The following is a 27,569-nucleotide window of genomic DNA, read 5'->3' as shown; positions in this document are numbered from 1 at the left end:
TCAAATACAAGTAAACATTTTACATAAAAGATAAGAGTCTTTTAAATTCTCAAGTTAAAAAAATACCTATTGCCTTTTAATGCATAATATTTATGGAAGACATGGACGATGAGGCCTGGGGTATGTTAGTAAATTGTTATTACTGAAGTTAATGAGTTTTGCTGGACTCCTCCAACAATAAGTATATTTTTAGCCACTAATGGTGGGAGTTGATCAACTTTTCTCTTAGCACTGTAATTTACATATAGTCACAGGTACTTAGAACTTGTAGATAAGAATCCTCCTAATCTATACCTGGGTGGATTTTTCAACACTGAAACAGCTTCTCATATAAGATGATCAGTTTAGTGTTAGGGGGAATGCTGGCTTTGTATTGTGCCAATGTAGCTAAGCGAGAGGTACATTTCCTGGATTTCCTTTCTCTGTTTGTTCTGGATTGGAGTTGGTCACAAGAGAAATTTTCACTACATTTGAGAGGGAGCGGTAGAGATGCAGCTGTTCATTTTATGCTGTTAAGCTCATGGTATGGCCCCAGGCACTGTGATAGCTGGCAAATGCTACCCTAGGCCAAAAGAGTGAGCTGGCACTGAAACTCCCTCCTTCAGCTTCAGAGTCCTAGCTACGTGTGTGTGTGTGGCTCCATGGTACTGGGCACCAGCTTCTCTTGCAGGTCACCCCTGTCATTGCCTTTGGAGGCCCTGAGAGGCATGAATTCCAGTTTCTTCTTATGGATTTCAGTTCATCGTCACTCCACAACCAGCTCTCCTTGCTGACCACTAGCACAGCTGACCTACAGCTACCTAAGGTACATCCCCAGATGCGGAGGGGACAGCCTGACATGGACTTCTTTACAAATGCCCAGACTTGTGTAAGGTTGATTCTATATAATAAATCTTTATTCTAGCATTCTCAGCAGTGTGCCTCTCTGACCCAACCCTGACTCATACAGGTGGCTCCAAGATTAATTTAGAGGCTCACCAGCATTGAAGGACCCAAGTTCATTGTTGTCTGCCATCCTGAATTTGTTGACTTTAGTCTTTCAACCTGTCCCTCCTCATCACTGTAAGGAGATGATAGTAGTTCTGAGCATTTTCTACTGACAAAGTTTTTGTTTATAATGATGTCAATACTTTATAGTTTATGATGAATACCTGTCATAACATGGGAGCAAACACTTAGAGAAAATTGGACCAGGTAGCATTAACATACAATTCAAGGTTGATTTTCTCCTATAAACTATAGGGTCAAAACTTGATTAAGTAACAAAAATCCTGATTAGATTTTTTTCTTTCTTATAAACTGATTAAAATTAAAAGGAAGCGATCAAGTCAACTGCGCTATCCATTGTCTTTGTGTAAAAATTTATGTGGAAATATAAATTTATTATAAGGCTGATTAACAATATGACAACTGAGCCAGAAGAGTGAATCAAATTATCTTCATAGCTAATGTCACTCAGCTATGCAAACCTGGTGTTGGAAGGTATAACCCAGCCTCAGAGATGTCAATTCTTGAGTTGATAGGGCCCTTTGCTCTAGGCAATCTTGGAGATACTGACATTTTTAGACTTTGGAGTCCCTAAGACTCATCATACTAAATTTAGTTGGTTAAACTGATATTAACTATTCATAGAAAACTGGAGTACAATACCTTAGCATATCAATTGCCCTGGTGTTTCACCTTTTCACTAAGGTAATTTCTGCTTCTATGTTGATCAGATCATTAGTTGATCAGATTTTGAATCAACACTTAGTGACAATTTCTTCCAAGATCTTGATGGGAGTCTCACTGTGGCTGATTGCAGCAGGGATGTCAATGAATGAGAAAGTTCTAAGTTTGAACTGGAATCCTTGGCATCCAGGCATTCATAATCTTGATGCAGGTAGGGAGTCAGTGAGTGATGGTTAGGACTTGAAGAGTAAATGTAATCTTGTCAAAGACAATGGTTGCAAGTCTTTCCAATGGTAGAATTACTGGGCCATGATGAGCCATAGCTGGAATTGCAGTAAAGAAAGAGTAAGTGAAGTCACTGGATATTAAGGATGCTCGTCATGTGTTACCACAGTTCTGCTTCATTTCCTATACTGTCTGGGTGTTTTGAAAGGGCCTAGAACCAAGAAAAATGGGACTTTATGTGGCCATTGTTCATGTCAAAATAACCATTTTTATCTTGAGCATTGAATGATGGTACTGTTTTGTCTTGATTGTTGGGAGAGGGGAGCTGTAGAGCTATTGTTTGCATCTGTAATCAGGGATCCATGAGACAGTTGTAAGTAGTTATGAAGTCTCAATTTCAATCTCCCTCCTAGATTAGTTCCTGAGTTTTTAACCAGTAGAAAAGCGAGTTTACCTCACTCTTTGCTCTCATTTATATTATGATTAATGGACTCCTAAAAGGTGTGCAGCAGCAAAAAATTTAAACTCCACTTTAAACAACTGAATTTGCAATCAAACGATAATTTGTAAGTAAATTCAGTCCCCAAGGAGCCTAGAAGTGGCTGGAAAAGTATGGATTCCCAGCCACCTGAATCTGGGAAGAAACTGTAATCTGCTTTTCTCTGCTTTGTATTTCTTTCGGCTTCTATTCAGTCCCATACTTCCATTGGAAGAATAAATACATTGGTGCATCATCATATGCATAGTGCCATTGGAGATCTCTATAAATAACAGTAGGAAGTGAGAAGAGCAGCCACTTATTTAAGTAGCACCTGTTTAATTATAGACATTGGAAAAAGTCCTAATTGTATTTTTTTTCCTGTTGAGTTATCCTATGATCCCTCTCACCCTTTTTTCCCCTCTGATGATACGTCAACCAATCACTTTTTCACAGTAGCATTCTTATACTATAAGGTTTGATAAAGGAAAGATTTTACCTTGTTTTCTTCTGTGTCATTAGCAGTGTTGGCTCTCTCATCAGTAGGGACAGAATACCTTTCTACAGGAAAAAAGAGAAATTAAAAAAAAATCTCTTTGCAAATGCTCAGCTTCTTTCTTATTCCTACCTCAGTACAATTACGTTATTAGATTCACCTTAGTCACTCCCCCTTTCATATCTTTCTTCCAACAAACAGCATTAAAAATGCATTCAGTGTAGAAATACTTCTTCATCTACAAATAGCAATAAATTCTTATGGACGATTCAGGTGCTCCAAAGCAGGGATAAAGACTGTTCAACCAAGCCAGGAATTCCTGGCTTTTTAGGATTGTTGGCCTGACTCCTACTAACTGTTAACAATGGAAAATAACAGCCAAAGAGATGATGGTTAAACCCAGAGCGATGGCAAAGGAAAAGGGATACAATAACATTGTAAGGCCTTCCTTTTGTGTCTCGCTAAAATCTGGGATAATTTATACTTATCCTAGACTAAGGACATTTTAAAACAGTACTAGAAAAGGGAATTTAAAGAAGAAAAACATGAACCATGGTCCTATGAAACTACAACCAAGGTTTAGGGGCCATTAGTGCAACAGCTTGAAATATATTTTCAGCCTACCTAACTACAGAACTGTAGAACATTATTTTTTTAAGTAGCCAATACCCTGACATTGTTTTTGCTCTTATCTCCTGACTGCTCCTCCAGAATCAGAACCCAGCTTCCTGTCTCTGCCTTGGGATGCTTACCTGAGTAGGTTCCTTCTAAAGTCTTCCCTCTGGCCTCCAGCTGAGGTGGAGACCAGAGAGAGGAAAGGGCAAACGCACGTATTTATTCTTCCAGCTCTTTCCTTGTAAGGTCTTCTTGGTCTGTGTCCTTCAACTAAAAGTCATTCTCCCTACAAGGCATCAGATTTTACATGACTCTCTGCTTCTGGGTTTTGGGAACTGCACCCTCTCCTTGTCCCTTCAAGCTTATATTTGCTATCAAATCAGCTGCTCCCAGTTCTGGGGAAATGCACTATCTTTTGTGTTCCCCTTTGTACAGTTTTGGGTATGCCAGGTGTTTTCTGTTGGGACTTGACTTTTGCACATTTCCAAAATAGAAACTAAAATGTCATTCTTGAACAGTATGTAGTGTCCCTCTGTTCTATAATTTGAACCCTAATTTAGTCACAACCGTCATTGTATCAGGTCAGAGGTTGCTTCTGGGTGACAAACCAGACTTGCCCAGAATTTCCGATTTTGTTTACTTCCGGCCAGCTGAGGGACAGGAGGAACAAATGATAAGCAGGACTAGTCTGCGGATTAGTACAATCAAAGGTGTAGATTTGGTGAAATTCTTGCTCAGTATCACCCTTAAAAACCTTACCTTCAATAATGGTGTCTGCTATGACCAAATCCCCTAACTTCATCAGGGGCAAAAGGCAATTATCAACCAGAGGAAGGGACATGAGCTATATCTCAGCCTCCCAGGACACTCGGTCTTCTCAGAAAGGTTATGGAGTAAGAGAGCTACTTGGAGCCTAGACCTACCTCTGCCACTAGTTAGCTGTGTCATTGTAAGTGGTATACATGAAACTGTTTCATGTCCCTAACTACTTGGATTCCAGTTTCCTGGTCTATAAAATGTGGAAATAACTACATCTAAATTTTTCCTGGATCTAATTCTGTCAATAAAAGCAAAGTCTTCTAAGAAGTCCTGTGACCATGGCATCTTAATGTATAATTTTAAATTACCATAAGTAATAAAAGTACTGTAAGTAACACAGGTTTGTCCCAGAAAATCTAGAAAAAGTTTTTTTTTTACACATTTAACAAGGATTAAAATAAAATGGCCTATAAAGAACAAAGAAGTAGCACCATAGACAAAGCTCAAAGAAAAAGAAAACAGTACAAGGACTAAAGCAAGTCCAGACAGAGGGGGCAAACTCTCTCCAAAGGCATCCATTTTAAAGTCTGGGTTTATTTCATTCCAGATATTTTTCAATGCAAGATAAATTTGATCATTTTGTGTATTAGTGCCAGATTTAAATTTTTTCAGTGTGCTACAATGCATGTGCGTGTATATAGCTTGTTATATTGTTGACCATTTAACTCAGGATAAACTTGTTAAAAGTAGGATAGTTAGATGGAAATGTGGGAGCATTTAGAAAGGTTGCTGATAAATTTTGCAAATGAATATCCAGAAGGTTCAAATCTGTTTACAAGCCCAGCAGCTGTGTGGGGTTAGCTGCTTGGTACACCTCTACTCGAACACCCAGGGAACAAAGCCCAAATTCCCCATGAGACACCTATCTCCACTGAAATGAATGCAACTTATTGACTTACTAAGGAACATGCAAAACCAAAGGCACCAGAGACAGGATAATTATCCAGGTAATTCCTTTTTGACTCTGTTCTAAATAAAACAAAAAGTCTATAAACTGGAAGAAAAATTACCAAAGGAAACATTTACTATTTTAAAAACTAGTTATTTCTGCATTCATGAGCATAAATACCTCACAGTCTCAATGGCTTTACTGTGGGAAACCTGCATAAGCAGGAATATTAAACAATTTGGGGCTTAGTAGGGAGTGGGTGTCAGAGGAGAAAAAGTCCGCAAACTTAAAAGGCAGTGAGTCTATTATGCACTGTGAGTTTCTATTTTTTATATTGTGAAGAGAATTAACAAAGGGATAATTATGACTACAGACTAATCTCAGCCCAGCATTCTCCTTGGAGGATGAAGGGAGGGCAGAGTTCACCCTTGGCTTGGAGAAGACAGGGGCATAGAGGAACAGGGGTAAGTACAGAGGTGATGAGCAGAGTGGTGTGGGAGCCATGGTCTTGAGTGAGAGGTGACCAAGAGAGTGCTTGATGCCCCTCAGAATCATTGGAGTAGCCAGAGTTTTTTCAGCTTCGTTGTTGGAACTATAATTGTAATTAGTATTAAAAGAAGTAGGACCCAGAAGGCAGAAACTTGGAGACCTTAAGTTACCTGCTAATCTTGTGATCTATGTTCTGCCACAGAGTGGGGGCAAGCATTAGAGCACATAGGCCAATTCAAGGTGGAAAAAAATGTTTATAGCTATTCTTTAAAATGAATAGCTCTATATAACAGATGCCTATTTTTATGAACATACTCTTTATTAATAAAGTAATGTCCTGCAATCACTAAGACATTAATCTCTCTATATATTTGTGTCATTCTGAAATTCTATACCCATATAGAGGGTGAGCAATTAAGTAGAAATGTTGACTTTCAAAAGTGTTCCGTATGCACACTTTTCCTCCTGAAGAAAATCTTGCAAGGTATAGAATTGCCTTACTTTACTCATGACCCTCGCTTCTCCCATCTGTAAAGAAATTTGCCTATCACATAGTGATTCCACAAAATTTAGCAAGAATTATTAAATTCCATTCAATTCCATGCAACTTTTATGGAGTAGATCCATCACCCCTCTGCCCCCAAATCTGGGCTTCCTTTTCAAATGTTGCAGCATCTCCTGGGCAAGATAACAAGTAGAAAATTGCAATTGAGAACAGAAAACCAAGTTGCCTTGAAAGAGTGATGTTGAGGACACGAGTGGTGTTTGCCCTGTGGGGGTAGCTCCCATTACACACCTCTTCCTGGGTGGGAATGAGAGGTTTTGAAAAGCTTCTTTTGTCAGAGATGGAATGGTCCTGATGCTTTGCTTTGTGTAAACTAAAGATTAGATCTCTGATTAGAAAGATGGGTCATACGTGGTCTTCAGACCATATCTTCCTGTTTTTTCCCCCACACTCCAAAATGAGGCAACATTTTAAAAACAGAATGAAAGCTTAACTGTATTTTACATAAAACTAACATTCTTATTTTGGAGAAAAATAGGAGCTTCAAATGCACTCCACATTTCAGCGTTCTCAAAATGACAGCTCTGCACAAAGGGAGTATTGTCCCTCAGTGTCTAGAAGCTTCTGTTTGAAGACTACTTGACCTAAGGACAACTCTGTGTTCTTATCTCCAAGTCTGTTATTCCTCCTAATTTTCACAACTAGAATGATATAAATGTTTTTAAAACAAATATTCAACTGACTCAAGACTCAAGTATCTTTAATACATAATACAGAGCTGCCATGGTTTCCTACGACATCACGTTGATAGCTTAAGGGTAAGGGGATCAACCAATCCACCTAGAAAGTCAACTTCATGAGTGCATATGCCATGACTCTAAAATATCTCTAGTCTACTCTCCATAAATATTTTTGGCAGTTAACTATCAGTAGAGGTAAAAAAAATGAGCTGAATCGGGCATCACTTATTGCTTCCAACGTCCCTTGGTGACTGTTTCCACCAGGTTCACAGATCATGCTTCCCCTGCATCTACCAGAGCCCCAGTTCTAACTTCTTACTGTGCCTGAAGGCTCAACTCCCCAAATTCCAGGCCCTAAAGCACAGGTTAAGCACAGTAGTAAGCAGAAATTGAGGATGTTAAGACCACAGACTCACCAAATCATGTAAATTCCCTCTACATTTCTGAAGCCCTGAAACCATGAAGAGGAATCTTCTGGGAGAAAAAAATTCTTTTTTCAATGCAGGACTTTGTGAGTTTTAAAGAAGTATCTTGGCCAGAAGTATCCCTATAGATAACATTTTCAAGAATACTTATCAAAATTATTCTTTAAATGCCAACCTAATTTCCCTGTTTGATATTCACAATCTCTATTACTATAGCCAAAATCTGTTACCCAACCCTACTTGTAACTTACCTACAACATGCAGCATTTGGATGGTGAGTAAGCTATATTTGCTTGAAGAAATATTGCCTAAGTATTCCCCACTGTCTGAAAGACTAAGATCCTTCAAAGTCAAAGAGAAGTCACTTTGTTTTTTTAGGTCTTTGTTCCATGAAAGTCAGGGTTCACTGATAGGTCTTTGTTCCATGAAAATCAGGGTTCACTGATAGTTGTTATCTTGTGAGGAGCTCAGAAAGTGAGCCAGGATGGAGGAGGTCTCCTTTTCCACTTTGGACCAAGTGACTATGAAATCTTGGTTCAGGGGCACCTGGGTGGCTCAGTCGGTTAAGCGTCCGACTTTGGCTTAGGTCATGATCTCGCGGTTCGTGAGTTCAAGCCCCGCATCGGGCTCTGTGCTGACAGCTCAGAACCTGGAGCCTGTTTCAGATTCTGTGTCTCCCTCTCTCTCTCTGACCCTCCCCCGTTCATACTCTGTCTCTCCAAGTCTCAAAAATAAACGTTAAAAAAAATTTTTTTTTAAATAAAAAAAAAGAAATCTTGGTTCAGTAAAAAAAAAAAAAAAAAATACTGTTCACAAGTTTACATGAGAGTGCAACATTTTCACCCTGCATTTTATGAAGGTCATCTAATAACAGGATAGAAAAGGAAACATCAATGAAAATACAATTTTCAAATGAATTTTCTAAGTTACACTTAGAAATGCTTTGAGAAAGATCTTTGGAAATGCATTTCTTGGAAGAAAAGCTGTGCTACCACAGTTTAACACTTCCCAAGGTTAAGTTTAGACTTTTGAGGAGACCTAAACCTGGGCCAGCTAGCAAGGTTTCTCTCCTTGTTTCCAACTCCTATAGCCCTATAGTGAGCACTCAAGAATGTTGCCACCAGCCTTTCAAACTCAATGTTCTGTTGACACCTAAAATGCTGGTATTCCCCAGAACTCCCCTCTTGTCACTATCTACTCCCTAGTAGTCTCTGTTACTTGTGTGGTCTCAACCACTTCTTAATTGCTCTTTCTGCACAAAGTCCCTTTTCCTGCACATTAATAGTATATTTCCAGCTATGTGGAGGTAAGCCCCCACTGGGCTGAGCTCTGTTAGAGCAGAGACTATGCTAGGTGTGCTCGGTTTGCCCCTCCAATCTAGCTGCATCTTGTCCTTCCTATTCTGCAGTTTGGTAGCTGACCTCTGTGGATTACCATGAATTCTCTCCCTAGGCTCTAGACTTCACACTCCACCTGCAAGAGACTGATGCCAAAGTGAGCCATCTAAAATGCAAATCTGGGTCTCTTTGATGCCTCAAATCCTTCTTTGGCTCCACACTTCCTTCCTCCAGGACCCTGGTCAAGCTACTTAGCAAGACCAAGGCCTTTCATCTGATTTTGCCTCCCTCTCCAGGCTTATCTCTTGCTACTTTAGCTTTACCCTCAACCACTTATACTTCTACAAATTCAGGCAATATTTACTCCTTTGTGCTTTTGTGGTTTTTAACCTGGAATGCCTATGTCCTCTGGAAATTCCTAATTTTCTTTTAAACTTCTGCCCTATGCAAACTCCTTAAGCATATATTCTCTAACAACGCCATTTATATCCAATCATAGTAAACAATTAATTGCTCCCTTTGCTATGCTGTCTTCCTAGTTTAATTTTTACATGTTTTTACTAGATGCTGTGGATTCAGAAATGAGTAAGAGTCCACATTCTTTTTTTTTTTAATTTTTTTAAATTACATTCATTTCTTTTTGAGAGAATAAGACAGAGTGCTAGCAGGGAGGGGCAGAGAGAGGGGACACAGAATCTGAAGCAGGCTCCAGGCTCTGAGCAAGCATTCAGTACAGAACCTGATGCGGGGCTCAAACCCACGAACCGTGAGATCATGACCTGAGCCGAAGTTAGATGCTTAACCGACTGAGCCACACAGAAGCCCCCATTCTTAAGTTCACAGTCTGAGAGCAACAAACTTGGCAGATAAAAAATCCTCAACAAGAGGAAATAGCACTGAGCTTAAGAAACTGTAGATGCTTCTGCATACTCAATTCTGAATAAATGTGAGAAAATACAATTTTCCATAGAAAGTATTTACAATTTAACATCAACATTTTCAACACTTTTCCATATTCCCATTACTGCCTGGAAAAGTGAATACTGGGTGTCCCTGCCTTCAATGCTGAAATTATGTAAAGTTGGTGAATCACTCATAATTCAGGGTCTTCTTGGCAAGCACTTTGAGAATACGCGACTCAGGAAAGAAGCCCAAAAAGGAGAGCAGCTAACCTCTACCTTCTCCATATAATGGAGATTTACTAAAGAAATTTTGCTTTGCTTCTAAAATATAAAACATTTTTCCTTAGAATTGGATAAGAAATATCAAATTAATTTCTCTTTCTCTTAAATAGTAGGTTATTAGAGTAGATTATAGTAGATTTAGAGATTGGTCAAAATTTAGATTTTTTCAAATAAGAGGAAAGAGTATCAAGAACTGTTCACGCTATGATAGTGCTGTTGATAAAGCTTAATAGGATAATACTATGTAAAGAGAATAAACAGAGGCAATACTAATTAATTTTTGTTTAGTGGAAAGAATGGCAACCATCACAGATTGTAACTTAATAGGCAAGTATCCTCTCATCTTTTGAGGTGCAATGCAGGTAGGAAATCCTATTTAGAGGACAAATCATAGAGAAATATAATATTCATGAGTATATTTGCTACTTTCCATTTTAAAAATGTTTTCCTTCAACACAAACACCTAACAGGTAGAATTACTTCTGTTTTACCAATGTGGAGCTAGTGCTTAGAGCTAAAAATGGTTGCTTAAGATAACAAAGCCAGTATATATCAGACCTAGGACTGTTGTTTTGGTCCTCTAACTGGTGCAGATACATTTTCTTTCTTTTGTGCTCTCTTCTTTCCCTGTAAATCAATCCTAATTCCCTCCCAACCTCTGACATAGCACATGCACACAGAAAGCCCCATGGAGCCTACCTTTCATTGTCAATCCCCAGTCCATGTTTGTTTCGGCAATGAGTTTTCAGTAGCACATTCATAAGATAAATTTGATCCTGTAATATTTATCATACTATTTATATAAAAACCCAAAGACTCAGTTTCTTCCATATTGCTTTCAGAGGTGGGTGTATTGTCCATTTTCCATGTGATAAGTGGATAAAGATAAACACTTCATACACTGCATATTAAGAAGCTATCTCTGTTCCTCTTTTCATACTTTATCACAGGTGTGATGAAAGCTAGGAGGGAGAAAGAAGGGCATGTGAGGGACTGGCATTAGTTTCTTTTTAAGTCATCTGTGCAGAACACTTATTATTTTAATACCCGTAAAATGAAAAGCTAAGCTTTATGAGAAAAACTTGGCAGTTACGAAAGGAAAAACAAAACAAAAACTCTGTAGAAACTTAAGATACAGTCTGGTTATCTACAAGTGAAAGAAAAAAGCATGTGCAGATACTTAGCAACTAGCAATCTTCGTTCTCTAGCAAGAATTCTAGATAGAAATCTAATGACCTCAGTGAGCAACCAATATAAACTAGAGCTCATGCAGCACTATGCCCTCTTCAGGTAATAACCCAGAGCCTGTTTGATTCTTTGTTAACACATGATTCTTGGATTTCTGAGTCAAGATCTGAAGCAGCTAAATGAGACAGAGGGAAAAGAAACAAGCGCTGGATAAAACAACCTGCTAGAAAATGCCCCTCCCCCCAATAAATAAATATAGTTAATATAGACAGGAGGAAAGCATACAATATTAAACTTAAAAAACAAAAATTAAGCCAGTAATTCAACATTTTAAAAGATAGCATATGGGCAGAAATTAAGATTGATACTATTAAATGCTAATAAGACTAACGGGTCAAAGTAATATATTAAAATTTTCTGATACTTTTTCTTTCAAATCATTTCCCACTATTAAATACAAGAACACTCATCACAACACCTGTCATGTAAAACACTGGAATATCTACCAGTAGAGGAATGGATGTATCAGTTATAGCATGTCTATACTATGAGATACCATGCATTTAAAACATGAGGTAGATTTGTATTGGCTTGCAAGGTAGTCCATAGCATATTCAATTAAGAAAGAGATATTTTAGAAAAACATGGAATGACATTATTGCTATGTTTTATAAAACCTTCCATGCATACTTACCTCCCACCTTTAGTACCACTTTGTTTATGTTTCTAGATGCTGTTCCCACATAGCATATGTAAATTCCTTTATCCGGAAGGCATAATCTTCTAAATGATAAGGAGGCATTTCCATTTCACTATGAAAGAGGGATGTCCTGTTTGTGTATCTGTGATCTTGCCTTTCCAGTCATGGTCTTTGTAGTATGAGTGCACATAGCTCTCTTGATTCTTCCAATGAACTACTACTTCAGGCGCACTCTTAAATAAGCGAGGGAGAATTACATCTTCACCAAGTCCTCCAATGGCAATTTGCTTCTCCTCAATATTATCAAGGTTTGAGGAAGACAAAAGCAATATAACTAAAAATCAAGAGCAGTTATGAGGAGAATTAGCGATGGGTGCTTATCAAGGGCTATATCAGAACCACCTAGAAGAATTATCCTAGGTCAGCAGCCTGCCAATTAAGACAATACCATCAAAAACCTTGCTAGTCTGATTACTAGAAACGAGTCACAAAGCTAGTGTTAGAGTTTCTGCAATTGTATATTATATATGCAAGAGTCCTGTTGACTTTTATTTCATGAACCCATTTACTTCTAATACCTACTACAATAACAACAAAACCATTTATTCAGCTAGCTAGAGTCAGCAGGCCCTAGACAAATAGAACAAACTTAACTTGGTTTCATTAGGAAATATTTGGAGTGTGTAGAAGACAATGCTGGATTTGGAAATCTGTTAGGAATATGCAGACCTTAATCTCAAGCAAGGGAGCACATGGGCAGGAGGGGTCCAAAAGGGGAAATGAAGGGACTCATTTATTTTGGCTTTAGGGCACCTCTCAGGATGTCATATGTGTCAAATGAAATGTACCTAAGGAATAGCGTCCTAGATATAAATGTGGAAGTCCAATCATCCTGAGCTATATATTTATACATATAGTTTTTTACTATTAATTTCAGAAGTTGACTTTGAAAAGCAGATGGATTCAGAAAAACAAGCAAGGTTTTCGTAAAGAAAATATATTTAGCCATTTCATAATCGTTGAAGGTAGCATCCAGCTTCTTTGACTAATTCACAAAACATTGTAGGTAGATCGTGTACCCTATCTATGGATTTTAGGAAATTAGGGCTGTAAAGACAATGGAGTAAACTCCTTTGGACCTTGGCCAAGACTACCCAAGACAGGAGAATTGAGTGCTCATGTGGCGTTGTCACAGTCTTTTTCCTCTGCCTTCCCTGGGGCTCCTTCTACTCTGCTATGTCCCACTTCTCTCCCTCAGATTTAGTTTATTTCTGTACAAAGAGCTAGAGGGATGTGGTGGTATTATGCTGAGAGAAAGACATGGAAAGATGGGAAAGAAAAGGAGTGGTTTATGTCAACCTCCCAAATTGTTCTACTAAACACCTCTAATATTTCACTGGATAATTTAAAAATGCCCATGACAGGACCAAGAAAAGTGGATAATGCCTGCTGTTAAGTGCTAAGTACCAAGCTTACCCTTGAAAAAAAAAATCAATCATCAGTCAATCAAACTTGCCTTTCTAGTGATTTTATATCTGGTAGCAGATAACAGAAAAAGCCTTAGAGTAGACAGGAGAAAATATCATTTTTAATCTTCATCCAGGATCTCCAGTCTGTTTCCTATTTCTCTTTAAGTGATCTTTTAGAAAGGTTCACAACGCTATGGCAACAGAGGAAACCATCACCTTGCATTGTGTGCTCACGTTCCTATCTAGTTGTACAAATAACTAACACTTGGTTACATTATAAAGGAATTCACCGTGAAATCCACTTAGAGGTGGTACAAGGATGAGGATGACAGAGAGCACTGCCTGTGCCTTCATGTCTCGTGGAGGTCATACTAATTACACTATCAAAGACAAGCAAAATATGCATGTTAGGGATTTCAAATGCCAGCAGGAATAGGAAAAGAAGGCGTCTGACTATCGGAGATCAGTTAAATAAACTACGGTACATCCATACAAATCAGTCTTCTGCAGCCATTAAAGATGATATTGTAATAGTTGGTTCAATGGTGTGGAAAGAAGTTCCTAATTTTGTAGGAGAAAAATCAGATTACAATGTAACTTGTAAGTAGCATAATCCCTTTTTAAAAGCACACCCATTTCTGCACATAGGAGACAGACTTGTCACTAAATACACACTAGGATGTTAACTCTGCAGAGCAGATATCACATCTAAAGCAGTGCCTACCATATAGTAGGCACTGAGAAATGGCCGTTGAGTGAATAAAGATTTGGTATATGGTCAACAGTGGTTCTCTGGATAACAGTTTTTGTTATGTTTAAAGCTTTCTACATGGATATGCATTGCTTTTACAGTAAAAATGCTAAAAACAAATTCAGTTAAGCATTAATGCCAATGATGTTAACTATGGTATTGTTTATAATCACATACAAAAACAGGGGTGCCTGTGTGGCTCAGTCGGTTAAGGGTCTGACTTTGGCTCAGGTCATGATCTCACCACTCATGAGTTCGAACCATGCAATCAGGCTCTGTGCTAACAGCTCAAAGCCTGGAGCCTGCTTCAGATTCTGTGCCTCCCTCTCTCTCTTTCAAAAATAAACATTAAAAAAAGAAAAAATAATAATAAAATAAAATATAATAACACACGAAAACAAAACAAAATCTAGAAACATTCTTATAATAATAGTATAGATCATAAGGCAGTCATTAAAATCATGGTTTACAATGAATGTTTCAAAAAGTACAAAACACAAGAAAATATAGATGGCAAAGTGTTTACATACAATATAATTCAAGTAAGTAAAATATTACTGATTTTCTCTGGTGATAGGATTATAGATCATTTTTACTCTTTAAAAAATAGCTTGTTTAAAGAATAGCATATAATTAGTTTTAAAAAACCTCTAAAGGAAAATTTTAAAGAAATCATTTGGGAGTCATACTATTAAACAAGCTGTGTCATAAATTTGTTGTAGGGTATGAGCTTTAAGAATAATTAAAACTATTCTAGGGGAACCTGGGTGTCTCACTCAGTTAGGTGTCCGACTTCAGCCCAGGTCATGATCACCGCTGGTGAGTTGGACTCACCCCGCTTTGGACTCTGTGCTGAAAGCTCAAAGCCTGGAGCCTGCTTCAGATTCTGTCTCCCTCTCTCTGCCCCTCCCCTGCTTCCTCTCTCCCTCTCTCTCTCTCAAAAATAAGTAAACTTTGTTTTAAAAAAAGAATAATTAAAACTATTCTAAAAAATACAATTCAGGGGTACCTGGGTGGTACAGTCGGTTGGGTGTCCAACTCTTGATCTCAGCTCAGGTCATGATCTTACAGATTTGTGGGTTTGAGCCCTGCATGGGGCTGTGTGCTGATGGCACAGAGCCTGCTTGGGATTCTGTCTCTCCTCTCTGCCCCTCCCCTGCTTGTGTGTGTTCTCTCAGTCTCTCTCTCAAAATAAATTAAAAAATAATTTGACTCCTTCATCACATCAAAATAAAACCTGATAGAATAATTTATAGTTTCATCTTTGCATTTTAAATTCTAGAATAAAATAATCATATATACAGACTAAGATGTGGGCCTTTTTTTAACAGGACTATACAATTTTTATATAGATAGATCTAAATAAAAATTGGAAAAGCAACAAGAACATATTAAGATACAAATAAACAATATATTTACTATATGACAAAGTTATCACTCCAATAGCTTAGAGCAATAGATAAGATGTTTGGCAAAGCAAAAACTTGTAAAATAGAATTAGTTATGAAAATAAGACCTTTAGGGGAACTGGGTGGGTCAGTCAGTTAAGCGTCTGATTCTTGATTTCCCCAGCTCATGATCTCACAGTTCATGAGTTCAAGCCCTGCATGAAGCCCCAGGTGGGGCTCTGTGCTGACAGTGCAGAGCCTGCTTGGTATTATCTCTCTCTCTCTGCTCCTCTCCTGCTGTCTGTCTGTCTCTCTCAAAATGAATAAACATTAAAAAAAAAAAAAAAAAAAAGAAAAGAAGGCCTTTGTATATTTTTCCTGTAGATGTATTTGCATGTATAATGTATGAAAAGATGTAGCACAATGATTATTTCTGAATACTAAGATTACAAGTAATCACTAAACTCATTTTCTGCATGAGCATATGTAAATATGTAATAATATTTTTTACCTTTATAGGCTACTTAAAAAAAAAGAATTGGGGCGCCTGGGTGGCGCAGTCGGTTAAGCGTCCGACTTCAGCCAGGTCACGATCTCGCGGTCCGTGAGTTCGAGCCCCGCGTCAGGCTCTGGGCTGATGGCTCGGAGCCTGGAGCCTGTTTCCGATTCTGTGTCTCCCTCTCTCTCTGCCCCTCCCCGGTTCATGCTCTGTCTCTCTCTGTCCCAAAAATAAATTAAAAAAAAGTTGAAAAAAAAAAAAAAAAAAAAAAGAATTAAGAATTATTGCTTTCCAAGTAATAATTAACTCAAATCCACCCTGCTTAATGTAACTTTGGGACATTCTATGTCCACTCTCTTTGGATTCACTTTCTCATTCTTTATAATGACTCCAATATTTGCTACCTTTTCTGGAAATTTCCAACATCCCTTTTTCCCATGTCTCTTTCAGCTGATGCTCTGGCTTCGTGAATTATAATTTATTATGGATACTCCCTCACCCCCTACATCAATTCAACCAACCCATTAAGAGCTGTGTCTTCTCTTTCTGTCCCCCCTTCTCCTCTTATACAAAGCCAAAGCCTTCACTTTTGCTCTGTATCTCATATTTTTTTACATTCAAGAAATTTGTCCCTACAATTATATCCCCTCCTTTACTGTATCATTAGGTTCTCTCTCTTCATTAGATCAATACCATGAGTATAAATACCCCAATAAGCTCTATCGTAAGAACATTAAAAAAGACCATTGTATTCTCCTCTGGCTCTTGATTAGCTACCTACCTATTTCTTAGCTCTTATTAACTTCTTGAAATAATTGTTTAAAGAGCCACCCTCATTTCCCCTTTACTGTCTCTCCTCAATCCACTCTGGCCTCTGTCTGTGTGACATGCCATAAACTGCCCCTACCAGTGTCTCCAAAGGCTTCCATGTTGCCAAAAACAGTGGATATAATTTGTCCTCATCTTATCCAATCTTAGAGCAGCATTCAACATAATTGGCAGTTACCTCCCTCCTGGAAGATTCTTTGCTTGTTTCCAGCCCAACTCTTTTTCCTGGTTCTTCCTTCCTCACTGCTCCTCCTCCTCTGCTTTCCCAATTTATGTGAAAATATGGAAAGTTCTCAAGTCTTATACTTTCTCTACACTCTCTCCCTAGGTGAGTTCTTCTATTCCATGGCTCTGAATGTCATCTGTATGTGAAGGATTTTCAAACTCATCTACTGAATCAAGGTCATATATTCAGCTGCCCATTTGACAGATGACTTATAGGCAGCACAGAATCAACATGAGCCCTTGACTTTTGCCTCATTCCCTTTACCATTGCTCCCTGCCTCAGCCCGAACAAGACAACAAAATTACCCAAAAGTGCTGCCAGTCTTGTTTTTTTGTTTGTTTTTTGGTTTTTGGTTTTTGTTGTTGTTGTTTTTTTTTGCTATTGGATTTGATAAATCTCCATTATCTGTGCACTTACCCAACTCTGCTATTACTAGCTCTTCCAAAGTCACTATCCTCTCTTACCTGGATATCTAAAATATCTGCCTGGTTACTCCTTACAATCCACTGTCAATGCAGCAGCCAAGAGTCATATTTTTAAAATATAAATCATTCTATGATATCCTCCTAATTAAATCTCTCCAGTGGCTTCCCGCCATACTTGGATCCAAATTTTTAACCCTAGCCCACCAAGCCTTATGTACTCTGGCTCCTAGCCCTGCCTGCCCCTCCAGCCTCTTCCATAAGAGCCCACAACATACATTCTCAAAACCCTGTGAACACTAATCCTCCACTTCAAGGGTCAGCATGAGCTGAGAATTAGGCTCTTGAAAATTATTAAATTCATGCTTTTTGCATAAAATGACAATGACAGTAACCCATTTATCATTAAGATAAAGTACTATGAATAAAAAAAGAAAACATACTCAACCCCTTCTACACAAATGCTTGATTTAGCTCTGTTGAAATAATTTCAGCATTCAGCTAAGTGAGGGAGTTAATGAGTATCTGGCCCTATTTTTATGCCCAAGTTTTATTTTTAGACATTTATTTCCTTCCCCAAAAGCAGCAGAAATCTTCCACCTTGGATTAAACTGAAGTCACCCAAGTTGCAATCAGCATCCTTACAAAAGGGCTCAAATGTTAGAAGCATCTTGTTCTGGTACGTTTTGGCTGGATTCCAGATGTGGGGGAGAATGGCAAAAAGAGGCAGCCTCTGTAATGGAACATGGCAAAAAGAAATCCAGATGCTAAGACTAATCAGACAGAAGAGAAAATTGAAGCCATTCTACAAGCATAAAACAAAGAGAATGGAGCGACTACCCCTGTACCCATCTTGACAGCTACAGACCACACTGACTGCAGCCATCAGCACTGTGACAACAATGACAAACTTCACTTGTGTTCAGGCCAGACTCTCTAGCCTGCACATCAGTAACACTCAAGACTCTCTAGCCTGCACATCAGTAACACTCAAGACCAGTCCTGGCCTCATAACTGCTGGCCTAAATAGGACCTGAGCCACATGGCAAGCCAATGCTCTTTTTTTTTTTTTTTGAAAAACAGGAATGTTTTACATCCCTTGCATTGTGCCAGTTCCCTTCACGAATTCCTTCAGGAAAAGCCGCTTCCAGGGTGCTACAGACTCCTCAGCATTGGTTTTAAATTCAATGCCTCTTCAAAGTGCTCTTGGCTCTGAGCCAATTTATGAAAGTCATAACAAAAAGAAACTCTTTGTAGCATCCTAGGGATTTCTCCTTAGCATCCACTTAGATTTTAATAGGATTGACTTTGTTAAGATGGAATCAAGAACAAAAGAACAATTTTAGTATTACCCACTCTTTACTCAAAAAAACCTCCCCTGATGTTTTACAATGAAAATCCACCCCTTGAGGATACATTGGGTTGAAACTGAATCTCTAGGGGTGCTTGGTTTCAAGCTCTGTTTAGGTTTCTGTTTTGTTGTTTTTGTGGATGGAGGAGTAGGTCTCTGTAACTGGGTTAAGGTGCACACTAGTACATTTGGGGGGAGGTGTGGAGGGGCAGTGGCAGGCCAGGAAGACTGAAGGAAAAGGGAGGTGAAACTAGAAAGAAGGGAAGGTAGATAGGGGGTGACAGTTGTCTTGCTTGTCTTGTCTTGCTGACCACAGCTTGAGAACAGAAAACAGAGCCACTTGCTCAGTCACAAGGGACAATCTCCAGGCATCCTCTACAGAATCACAGCACCTCAGAACAATCCATCAGAGAAGAAGAAGAAAAGGAACTCACTTATGGGTTTTCCCATGAGGTTTTCACTCCCATGTTCCTTCTGGTTGTGCACCTGGTCCCTCAGGACAGCCACTAAGGAAGCCAGACGTCATACCTCACTGAGTCTGGGAACACAGGGCAGGGGAAACCGCAGCTTCTGTGAGTTTCCCCTGGAGACTCACGTCTGGACTGTGGTTGTTGAAACTCCCACTGTGGTGGGTACAGTGGTGGGCATACAGAAGTTAGCCTTCCCCCGGGAAGGTAGATACAGCTGCTGACATTTAGAAATGGGGCAGTGATGTTAGAGTGGAGGCTCTCTTTGTGCAACGAGTGGAGAGCCCAGAAAATAGGTAAAGCCAAGAAAACCTAGGAAGGTTCATAACTCGGGTCCAATAAAAGTTGCTATTTGGGGGCACCTGGGTGGCTCAGTCTGTTGGGCATCTGACTTCGGCTCAGGTCATGATCTCACTGTTTGTGAGTTAGAGCCCTGCGTCCAACTCTGTGCTGACAGCTCGGAGCCTGGAGTCCGCTTCAGATTCTGTGTCTCCCTCTGCTCCTCCCTCACTCACGCTCTCTGTGTCTCCCTCTCTCAAAAATAAACCTTAAAAAAATTTTTTTAAGTCACTATTTTAGAAATGCCACACATTTAATATCGGATATTTTGTATATTAGCAGACCATTAATCTCCTGCCCAGATCCCCTATGATCACTTCTAGTTCAGGTTTCATGCACACATTGCTCAGCTACTGCCACCTTCTTCAGAGGATTGCCCTCAGGTGATGAAATCTGTGGTTCTGGGAGTTACATTCTTTCCCTACTCCCTGCCCCAGTGGTGGCTTCAAGGCAAGAAACATTCTGTGGTCCAGAGCCTCCCAGCAAATGAGGCTGAGCCTTCACCTGAAGCCACATCCCTGCTCAGCTCCTTTTCCTGCCCCATCCTGCTCCCACACTTCTTCACACTTTCCTCCTGGAAACACTCCACAAATCCCCATCTCTGGCGGGGTTGGTCCCCTGGAAGCAGAGCCTGAGACAAAGAACGTGAATGGGAGGGGCAGTACTATGCCTCCAAGGGCCATTCTCCACTTCAGACTCCTATCACAAAATGCTTCCTCCTGCCAAAAGGGTTGATTATATAATCCTCCTCAATAGTGCTCTATATAAGAAAGAATATAGCTGGACAGAGTGTTGTTTTTTGTTGTTGTTGTTTTTGTTTTCTTTTTCTTTTAAAGCAAGAATGCTGCAAAGCCACGCAATAGACAAAAGAAAATGCCAGGGTTGAAAAGACAGACTGGCGGGCATTTTGTTGAGCACACAAAGGTAGTAAACAGTTGAATGAGACTGCATTAAGTGAAGTGAGTTTTGAACATGTGCAGATGTAAGGCCAAGGACTGCTTGAAAACAGTCAGCTCTCCCTCTATAAAACACACAGATAGATGGCCGTGGCATGCCAAATGCCCCAGAGAAGCCAGTCTGCTGTTTCTGTACACTTCTCCTCCTGCCAGTTCAGTGCATTATCATCACTAAATAATTTAAATGTTAATTGATTAAATGCAAGGACAAGACAAACCCAGGGTTTCTCCAAGAGCTAAACTGAAGAAGATGAACCCTCTGCGAAAAGGCTAAATAAAAGCAAGTCACAAAATAGGAGAGAAGAAAATTCTGCTATCAGATTAGGTGCTGGAGACACAATAGTCAAACTGTAAAGATCCAGAAGGAGCTGAACTCTTCTGTAACAATCTGAGTACAAAGTTCTTTGGCCATTTTCAAGAAATGATAATTGGAAATACTAGATGGTGCCCTACTAAGTTTGTGGAAGAAAGGTAACACAGAAAATCACACAGTGCTCCACACGCAGAACAAGGCCTTGACCCCCTCCACTCAAAACAAAACAAAACTAGAAAGTAGATGGACACCTGTTATTTCAATTTTTAAAACATTAAAAATATATCATTTGGATACTGAACTTTTTTTTTTTTTTGGTTTTATTTGTTTGTTTTTTTAACTAGACCAACTACGGGGCCTGATTGTGTCAGATGTAAGGATTTTAAGGAAAGTAATGACATGACTCTGGTGTCCAATCCCCACAGACAATGTGAGACAAAGAATCTGTAACACAGAGGCAGCAGTAGTACCTAGGAGGGTTGGGGGGTGGGGTGGGGGTGGGGTCAAAGGATCCCTCCTTCCTAAGGTTGGTTTAGGTTTATCACCCAATTCTGGTATCATAATTCCATCCTACAGTGGTCACGGTTGCTATACTTAAATGTCTATTGTATGGTAAGTGACATATTCAATATTCATCATTCTCAGTATGAGATTAGCCATTTTGACTCAATCCCCATGTTTTCCTTTCAAATCCAGAAGTAAAGAAACTTTCTTGTCCCTACATATCAAGGTACTGGGGTTGAGTGACCTGTAACGGAATATTAGAATCAAGGATTTGGTGTAAAAACGATTAGGCAAAACAATCCTTACAAGATTTATTCCTAGCTGTGTAGATTGCTTAGGGCTTTTATCAAGTGATGCTTTATAAAGGACTGCCTATGTGCACCTGAATTACCAGCTATCAGTCCTTAGAATTTAAAGATGTAGCTAACTCAACTAGCTGGTGCACAAGACAGGGAGGACCAGGGCCTAGGTCTACATACACAGTTTAGTGGGTCATTCGCAAAGTACAGTGGTTGTGAAATTGGCTTTTTATCGGTGAGTTTTCTATATAGTTCAGAGTTCATTCCACCAAATAAACCCTTGTTCGTAAAACTCCGTTGCTCCGTCCCTATGTTCTACTCCCAATCCATTCCTAGTGTCTGACAATGTTAAAGCTCTGAGAAACAAGAGAAAATGAGATACCTCAAATTTATCCTGACCTCCTAGGAAACAGGATTAGATCATCCTTTGTACTGTTCCCCCCACTCTGTTGTCCACCAAGCTTAACTGTCTTTTCTGCCATTGAAAACCTACAATTTGAGCATCTCCTATGGGTCACAGGCTATTCAGGGATGAGTCAGACAGTCCCTAATGTCACAAAGCTCAATCTGGTACCAAAGATAGATGGATTATATAAACAAATAAATCATAATACAGAGATACAGGCAGCAATAAGAACTCTCTGAGGTGCTACAGAAGGACAGAAGAAAGTTCTTGAGCTTAGTGAGGGCAGGGTGTTAAGGAAAGCTTCCCAAAGCATTAAGTTTTGAAGGGCAAGAAGAAGCTGTCCTGTGAGAAGGAGTAGAGGGAAGTGAGGAGGGAAGATATTTTCTAGGCAGACAATAGAACAAAGATACAGCCACAAGAGAACACAATAACAAAGCAGGCCGTGTGGAAGGAAAAATGCTGGAAAGGTGTGTGCAAAGGCCAGATCATAACCACTCTTGTAAGCCACAGTAAGGAAATAGAAACCTAATGATGAAGTCAGATTTGTCTTTCAGAAAGATCCCACCAGTGGAATTGTAGCAGATAAATAAAAGGAGCCAGCCTGTAAGCATCAATGAAGTAAATGTGGCAGGAAACCATTTAAAAGCAAACTAAATAGTGTGAAATAGAGAAAATGTGAAAGGGACACCGTGACAGACACTGGCACCATTTCCCTTTTTCTTTGCTAGCAGAACTCCTTCTCTGGCCAGCCCTGGGCAAGACGTGACCACCTCTAGCTAACAGAACACAGAAGGTCCAGAAAGGGTAAATGAGATGGCCACACTGGCTCAGTGCAGGAGGGGGAGTCCTCCACATTTGGGGAAGGAGAAGCTGGGGTAGTGACCACTGCAAAGAGCTGGAACCCAATCAGAACTTCCCAACTTTCCTGGAAATGGAGAGCCCAGCAACTAACCATGTTTCCACACCTCTTGAGTCTGGAAACCCAATTATAATGCCTGTACATCTGCCTTTCCCTCCTTCTAACTCTGAGCCTAATGGAAATAGGAAAGTGTGGCCAAGCCCCTTGTACTTCTCTGTCTCTAAAAGGAACTACTGAAATCAAACTGCAGAAAAAAAATTTTTTTTCCACACTGTTTTGGACAATGGACCATAAACAGGAGTCTATTGGGAGGACTTCTGTGGCAACTTTTGTGTCTGTGTAAGAGGGATAGTTACAAGGACAGAATTTCAGGGCAACCCCTTCCTTCTACTTTCTGAGCACTGTTTTCATGCTGCATCTGCAAAAGCCACCTCCCAGACATGAAGAAACAAATGAGAAGATTAAAAAGTCAACATAACAAGGATCACAGAGATGACAGAAAGACAGAAAAAAAAAAAATAGAGTTTGTAATGACACAGTTGAGTCCAGCCTGTTCTGGATCCTGTACCTTTAGACTTCCTGCTAATTAAGTAATATATTTAAACTGCTGTGACTTGGGCCTTCACGTGTTTCCAAATGTCCCAAGGTGACACAAAATAAAAATATCTTCTTTCCCCTGATGAAGAGCTACTAACACAGGAAGTAGGTGCCATTTTTGTCTACATAAATAAATCAATGAAAAAAAATAGTCTCTCTTCCTACTATAACAAAATATTGACAGAAGTGGTGCCCTATTTTAACAGGGTCGAGTTAGAGATTCATTTGCTTGCTAATGGTGGCAAAACCACTTTTAATCTTGAAGCTAAAGCAAGCATCAGTGATGAGCTACTAGACGTTTGTAGGAAGTTTAGTGTGCTTTAAGTTTTCTGTAGGAAGAAGTTTCTAACCGCAGAACCACATTAACCTTAAAAGTCCTTTCTTTTTAGTGTCAACATTAAATGGAAAATACTGATGCTCAGCTGAAGTAGTAGCTTTTCTACTACTTTTCTACCCCCTACTATGGGGGTTTTCTATTATACACCTAGAAAAGGGTTTGGCTAGCTTTTACTCTCCAGGGTCCCAGTTTGTCCTTATTTCTTTCAAAGAAAAGAAAAGAGTAAACACTTGTTTTCAAAAGGCCTTTGAAAATACGGCTATCAAGTAGTAAAGTAATGTCATAGTATATAACTAGGATTTGCATATTGGTAGAATGAATGAATTTGACAAGTCATAATGCAATGATGTATACTTCAACATCATAAGCTTAATGTTGAATTTATAAAGTTAAGACTAGAGAAGAGACAATATAAAAGTTTTAAGTTGGTCTGTAGACCTTTAAAGAGCAGAGTAAATGAGTGGCTCATTCATACACAGGGGTATAATGGGCCACTCACAGATCAAGCTGCCCAGATGCACCTGGCAAGGCAGCCTCTGCTCAGTTCTACTTGTTTCTATAGCTAGAGGTTCTCCTGGGGGTTTTCTAGGCTCAATAAAAACACTGAAACATTCCAGGAGGGAGAAAGGGAAAGTGTGAGAGGGAGGGGAGGGGGCAGGAGACAGACAGACACTAACCAGTGCTGATAGGAGGCATCTTTGTTCATGATCTCATCTAAGGCAGTGAGATCCAGGCCCAGCACAATTTACTGTGCAATGTAGACTGTTTCTCCTTGCATTAGCTGATCTTCGGAGAGTAAGGATGAGAAGCCGCTACCTTCTTTGAGAAATATGCATTCTCTCATCTGCTCTCCCCTCTATCAACCTATCTTCTGGTAATTCCTTCCTGTCTCAATTCTGTCCCCTCTTATCTTTCTCTAGACCTTAACCCTTCTCCTGACCCAGCCCAGCTCTGCTTCTATCTTTCCCCATGCCTACAAACTGAACAGCATTCCTTGACCCTCTTGTTACCGCTACTTGTGACCCTAATTCCCAACACATTTACCTCATGATCTGTATCTGGGACCATATCTACTGCTATTCCTTCTCACTGCATACTGACTTTAAAAGTCCTGTGAGGTACATGGGTAGCTCAGTTGGTTAAGTGTGCAACATCAGTTCAGGTCATGAGCTCACTGCTCATGAGTTTGAGCCTGGCATCAGGCTCTGTGCTGACAGCGAGCCTGGAACCTGCTTCATAGTCTGTCTCCATTTCTCTGCCCCTCCCCTGCTTGTGCTTTCTCTCTGTCTCTCTCTCACACACAAATATAAAATAAAATATTTTTAAAAACTTAAAAAAAATAAAAAATAAAAATCCTGCGAACCAGATTCCCCTTACCAATACTGAAATCATTTTTGAAAAACCCCCGTGACACAAGTGACAAACCCAAAGACATTCTTAAACCACATGGGGACATTCAGCTACTCCTCTCTTGCCATAAAATAGGATGTTGTCTACATTTGTGGGGATCTTGGGTGAGGAGAATTGGCAAGTCAGAAGAGAAGACTATGTAAATAAATAAAGATGGATAAAAGAACCCTTATGACCAAAGTTTACTAGGAGGTCCTATCTGCTAAGACAAAATAAACTATAGTTTTCTCTCTTCTGCATTTGTTACTTCTTTTGGTAATATTAGCAGCTAACATCACAGTGCTAGTAAGCATATAGTAATGTTATACACATTGTAAATCTAAACACAATCATATGAGGTATTGTAATTTCCATCTTAAGATGAAGACACTGAGGTTTAGAGAGGTTAAATAACTTGTTCAACATCAGTTAGTGAATGGAAAAGCCAGGACTTTAAACTACATCAGGCTCATGACTTTGAGGCCTTCCATTAACCACTACTCTACTATGAAACTTTACAAGTGACATCAGTGATTCACGACGCCTAGGTTATTCCCCAGAGAATGAGCTATCAAGGAGCAAATGGTTCCCTCCAGTGTAGCTTTAGCCTTTTTGAATCTTGACCATTTCAGTTTTGGCCATGATTGCAGGAAGTTGTTTTCTCTTAGCAAGTGGTCAACAGTGATTGTAAAACCATGTTTAGTTTAGGAAAGAAGTTAGTGTAGTAATTCCAAGTGCCCTCTCTGCTTCCACTTGCTCAGCTCTCCAAATAGGATCAACTGTGCATTCTGTTAATGATTAGTAGTAGCTTCTTTCATAGTGTCCCATGTTGGATGATAAATTATATACCATTGCTGTCTTAGTCTTTATTAAACATTACATATCAACATGTGATCAATCTCCTCAAAATCAAGAACTTCTGCTAAATGTGTAGGGAACATTTCTGTCTGCCCAGCTATACCCTGCCTTCAGAGGAATGCTTCTTCACCACTTCATTTTGTTCTGGAGGGGAGCGGCGCTGCTAATCTGTGTTGGCCACAATGTCCTACTCTACCATTCCAACTAAGGATAGGCTAATAATCCAGGCATGGCAAATCCTGGTGACCCATTCAAAGAGGGGACAAGGGATCCAAGAAAGGTCAAAGCACTTCTGAAATTTAAATGAGAAGATCTTTTTCCACTAATGCTTCCATACTGGGAGAATGTGGAACTACTGACAGCAATAAACTCCTGCCACATGAAAAGAACCATTTGACAGAAAGAAATCAGTCAATGTGGGGGGATGGGGTGTGGACTGGGAGGGTGGGGGTGGCGGGTGCATAGAGAGGCTGAGGGTGAGAGTATAATAACAAGCAGGTGAGTACACCAGAGCAGAGAGAAGTGCTAGCCAATAAGCATGTCCTCATGGCCTTGGTTCTCACACTTTTTAATTCAAGTCTATAGACTACCCCAGTATCTTTCCATTTCATGTGTACTAACCAAATCTCTTTTTTTGCCTGAGTTAATCTGAATCTGGTTTCTATAACTTGCATATAAAAGTGTCTGACACCTAATCTCCCCAAAATTTACCTTCAATAATATTCAAAGATATGAAAAAAATGTTAAATAAGTTTTCATTTCTAACCTAGCAGAATGACAAAGATTAGATAGAGAGACGAATAGCTACACAACACACACACACACACACACACACACACACACACACACACACACATTTAATATTCAGTCCTGGAAAAGATGCTTAGAGACATATCATTGGCGATGGTACACACTGATCTACAACTTAACTTTCTGGAAAGCAATTTGGCAATATTTATCAAATGCCTTTAAAACTGCAAGGCCTTCTGTAGTGACAAGCAATAGATTTAAGACTTAAGCAAGAAGGAAATGTAATAGAAGGACATTGGGGAACTCCAGAACTGAAGGACGAATCTCCAAGCTTCAAAACACCAAAGGCCCAGACAATGCTGGGAAAGTTGACAGCAGGAAGCCTGGGTTCGGTTCTTGGGTTCTTGGGTTCTGTTACACAGTGACTCAGTTCCAATCAACTTCCACCTAACTATATGATAGTTCTACTTTCCGAACTGCGGAGACCAAGAATTGGTTACATACTTCTACTCTTGGAAAAGCCAGCTATGGTAGGGAGAGAGAGCAACAGAAAATAAGATGTACAGTCAGCTCATTGGTATATTTCTACACATGTACCTTTGGCTGCCCAACACACATACACATCTCCATACAACCAAAGCTGCCTTCACGTACCAACACCCAAATACTCTCTGAATAATGGCAAGCTTACTTACCTCCTTCTCTGTGGGAAGCAGTCCAAGTTACACAAGCTGCTGCATCCAGGAGTAATAATAGATTTCACAAGGACACTGCTCAACAAGATCAGCATTTCTCAAACC

General features: G+C 39.6%; 1 protein-coding gene across 1 annotated transcript; it reads right to left on the bottom strand.

Moving 5' to 3' along the window:
* Nucleotides 1–16: 16 nt before the first annotated feature.
* On the bottom strand, nucleotides 17–27,569 carry HHLA2 (HHLA2 member of B7 family). The gene is given in 10 exon segments (XM_078452981.2): nucleotides 17–1,994; nucleotides 2,874–2,935; nucleotides 7,344–7,758; nucleotides 7,795–7,906; nucleotides 8,160–8,216; nucleotides 10,573–10,587; nucleotides 10,590–10,835; nucleotides 11,756–11,844; nucleotides 13,521–13,610; nucleotides 27,465–27,569. Coding segments are annotated over 8 exon segments (900 nt in total). The 5' UTR covers nucleotides 27,560–27,569; the 3' UTR covers nucleotides 17–1,994; nucleotides 2,874–2,935; nucleotides 7,344–7,562.

This window comes from Panthera onca, chromosome C2 (assembly GCF_046562875.1).
Source record: "Panthera onca isolate mPanOnc1 chromosome C2, mPanOnc1 haplotype 2, whole genome shotgun sequence".
Classification (NCBI taxonomy): domain Eukaryota; kingdom Metazoa; phylum Chordata; class Mammalia; order Carnivora; family Felidae; genus Panthera; species Panthera onca.
The sequence above is the reverse complement of the archived record's forward strand: the minus strand, read 5'-3'. Positions and strand labels throughout refer to the sequence as shown.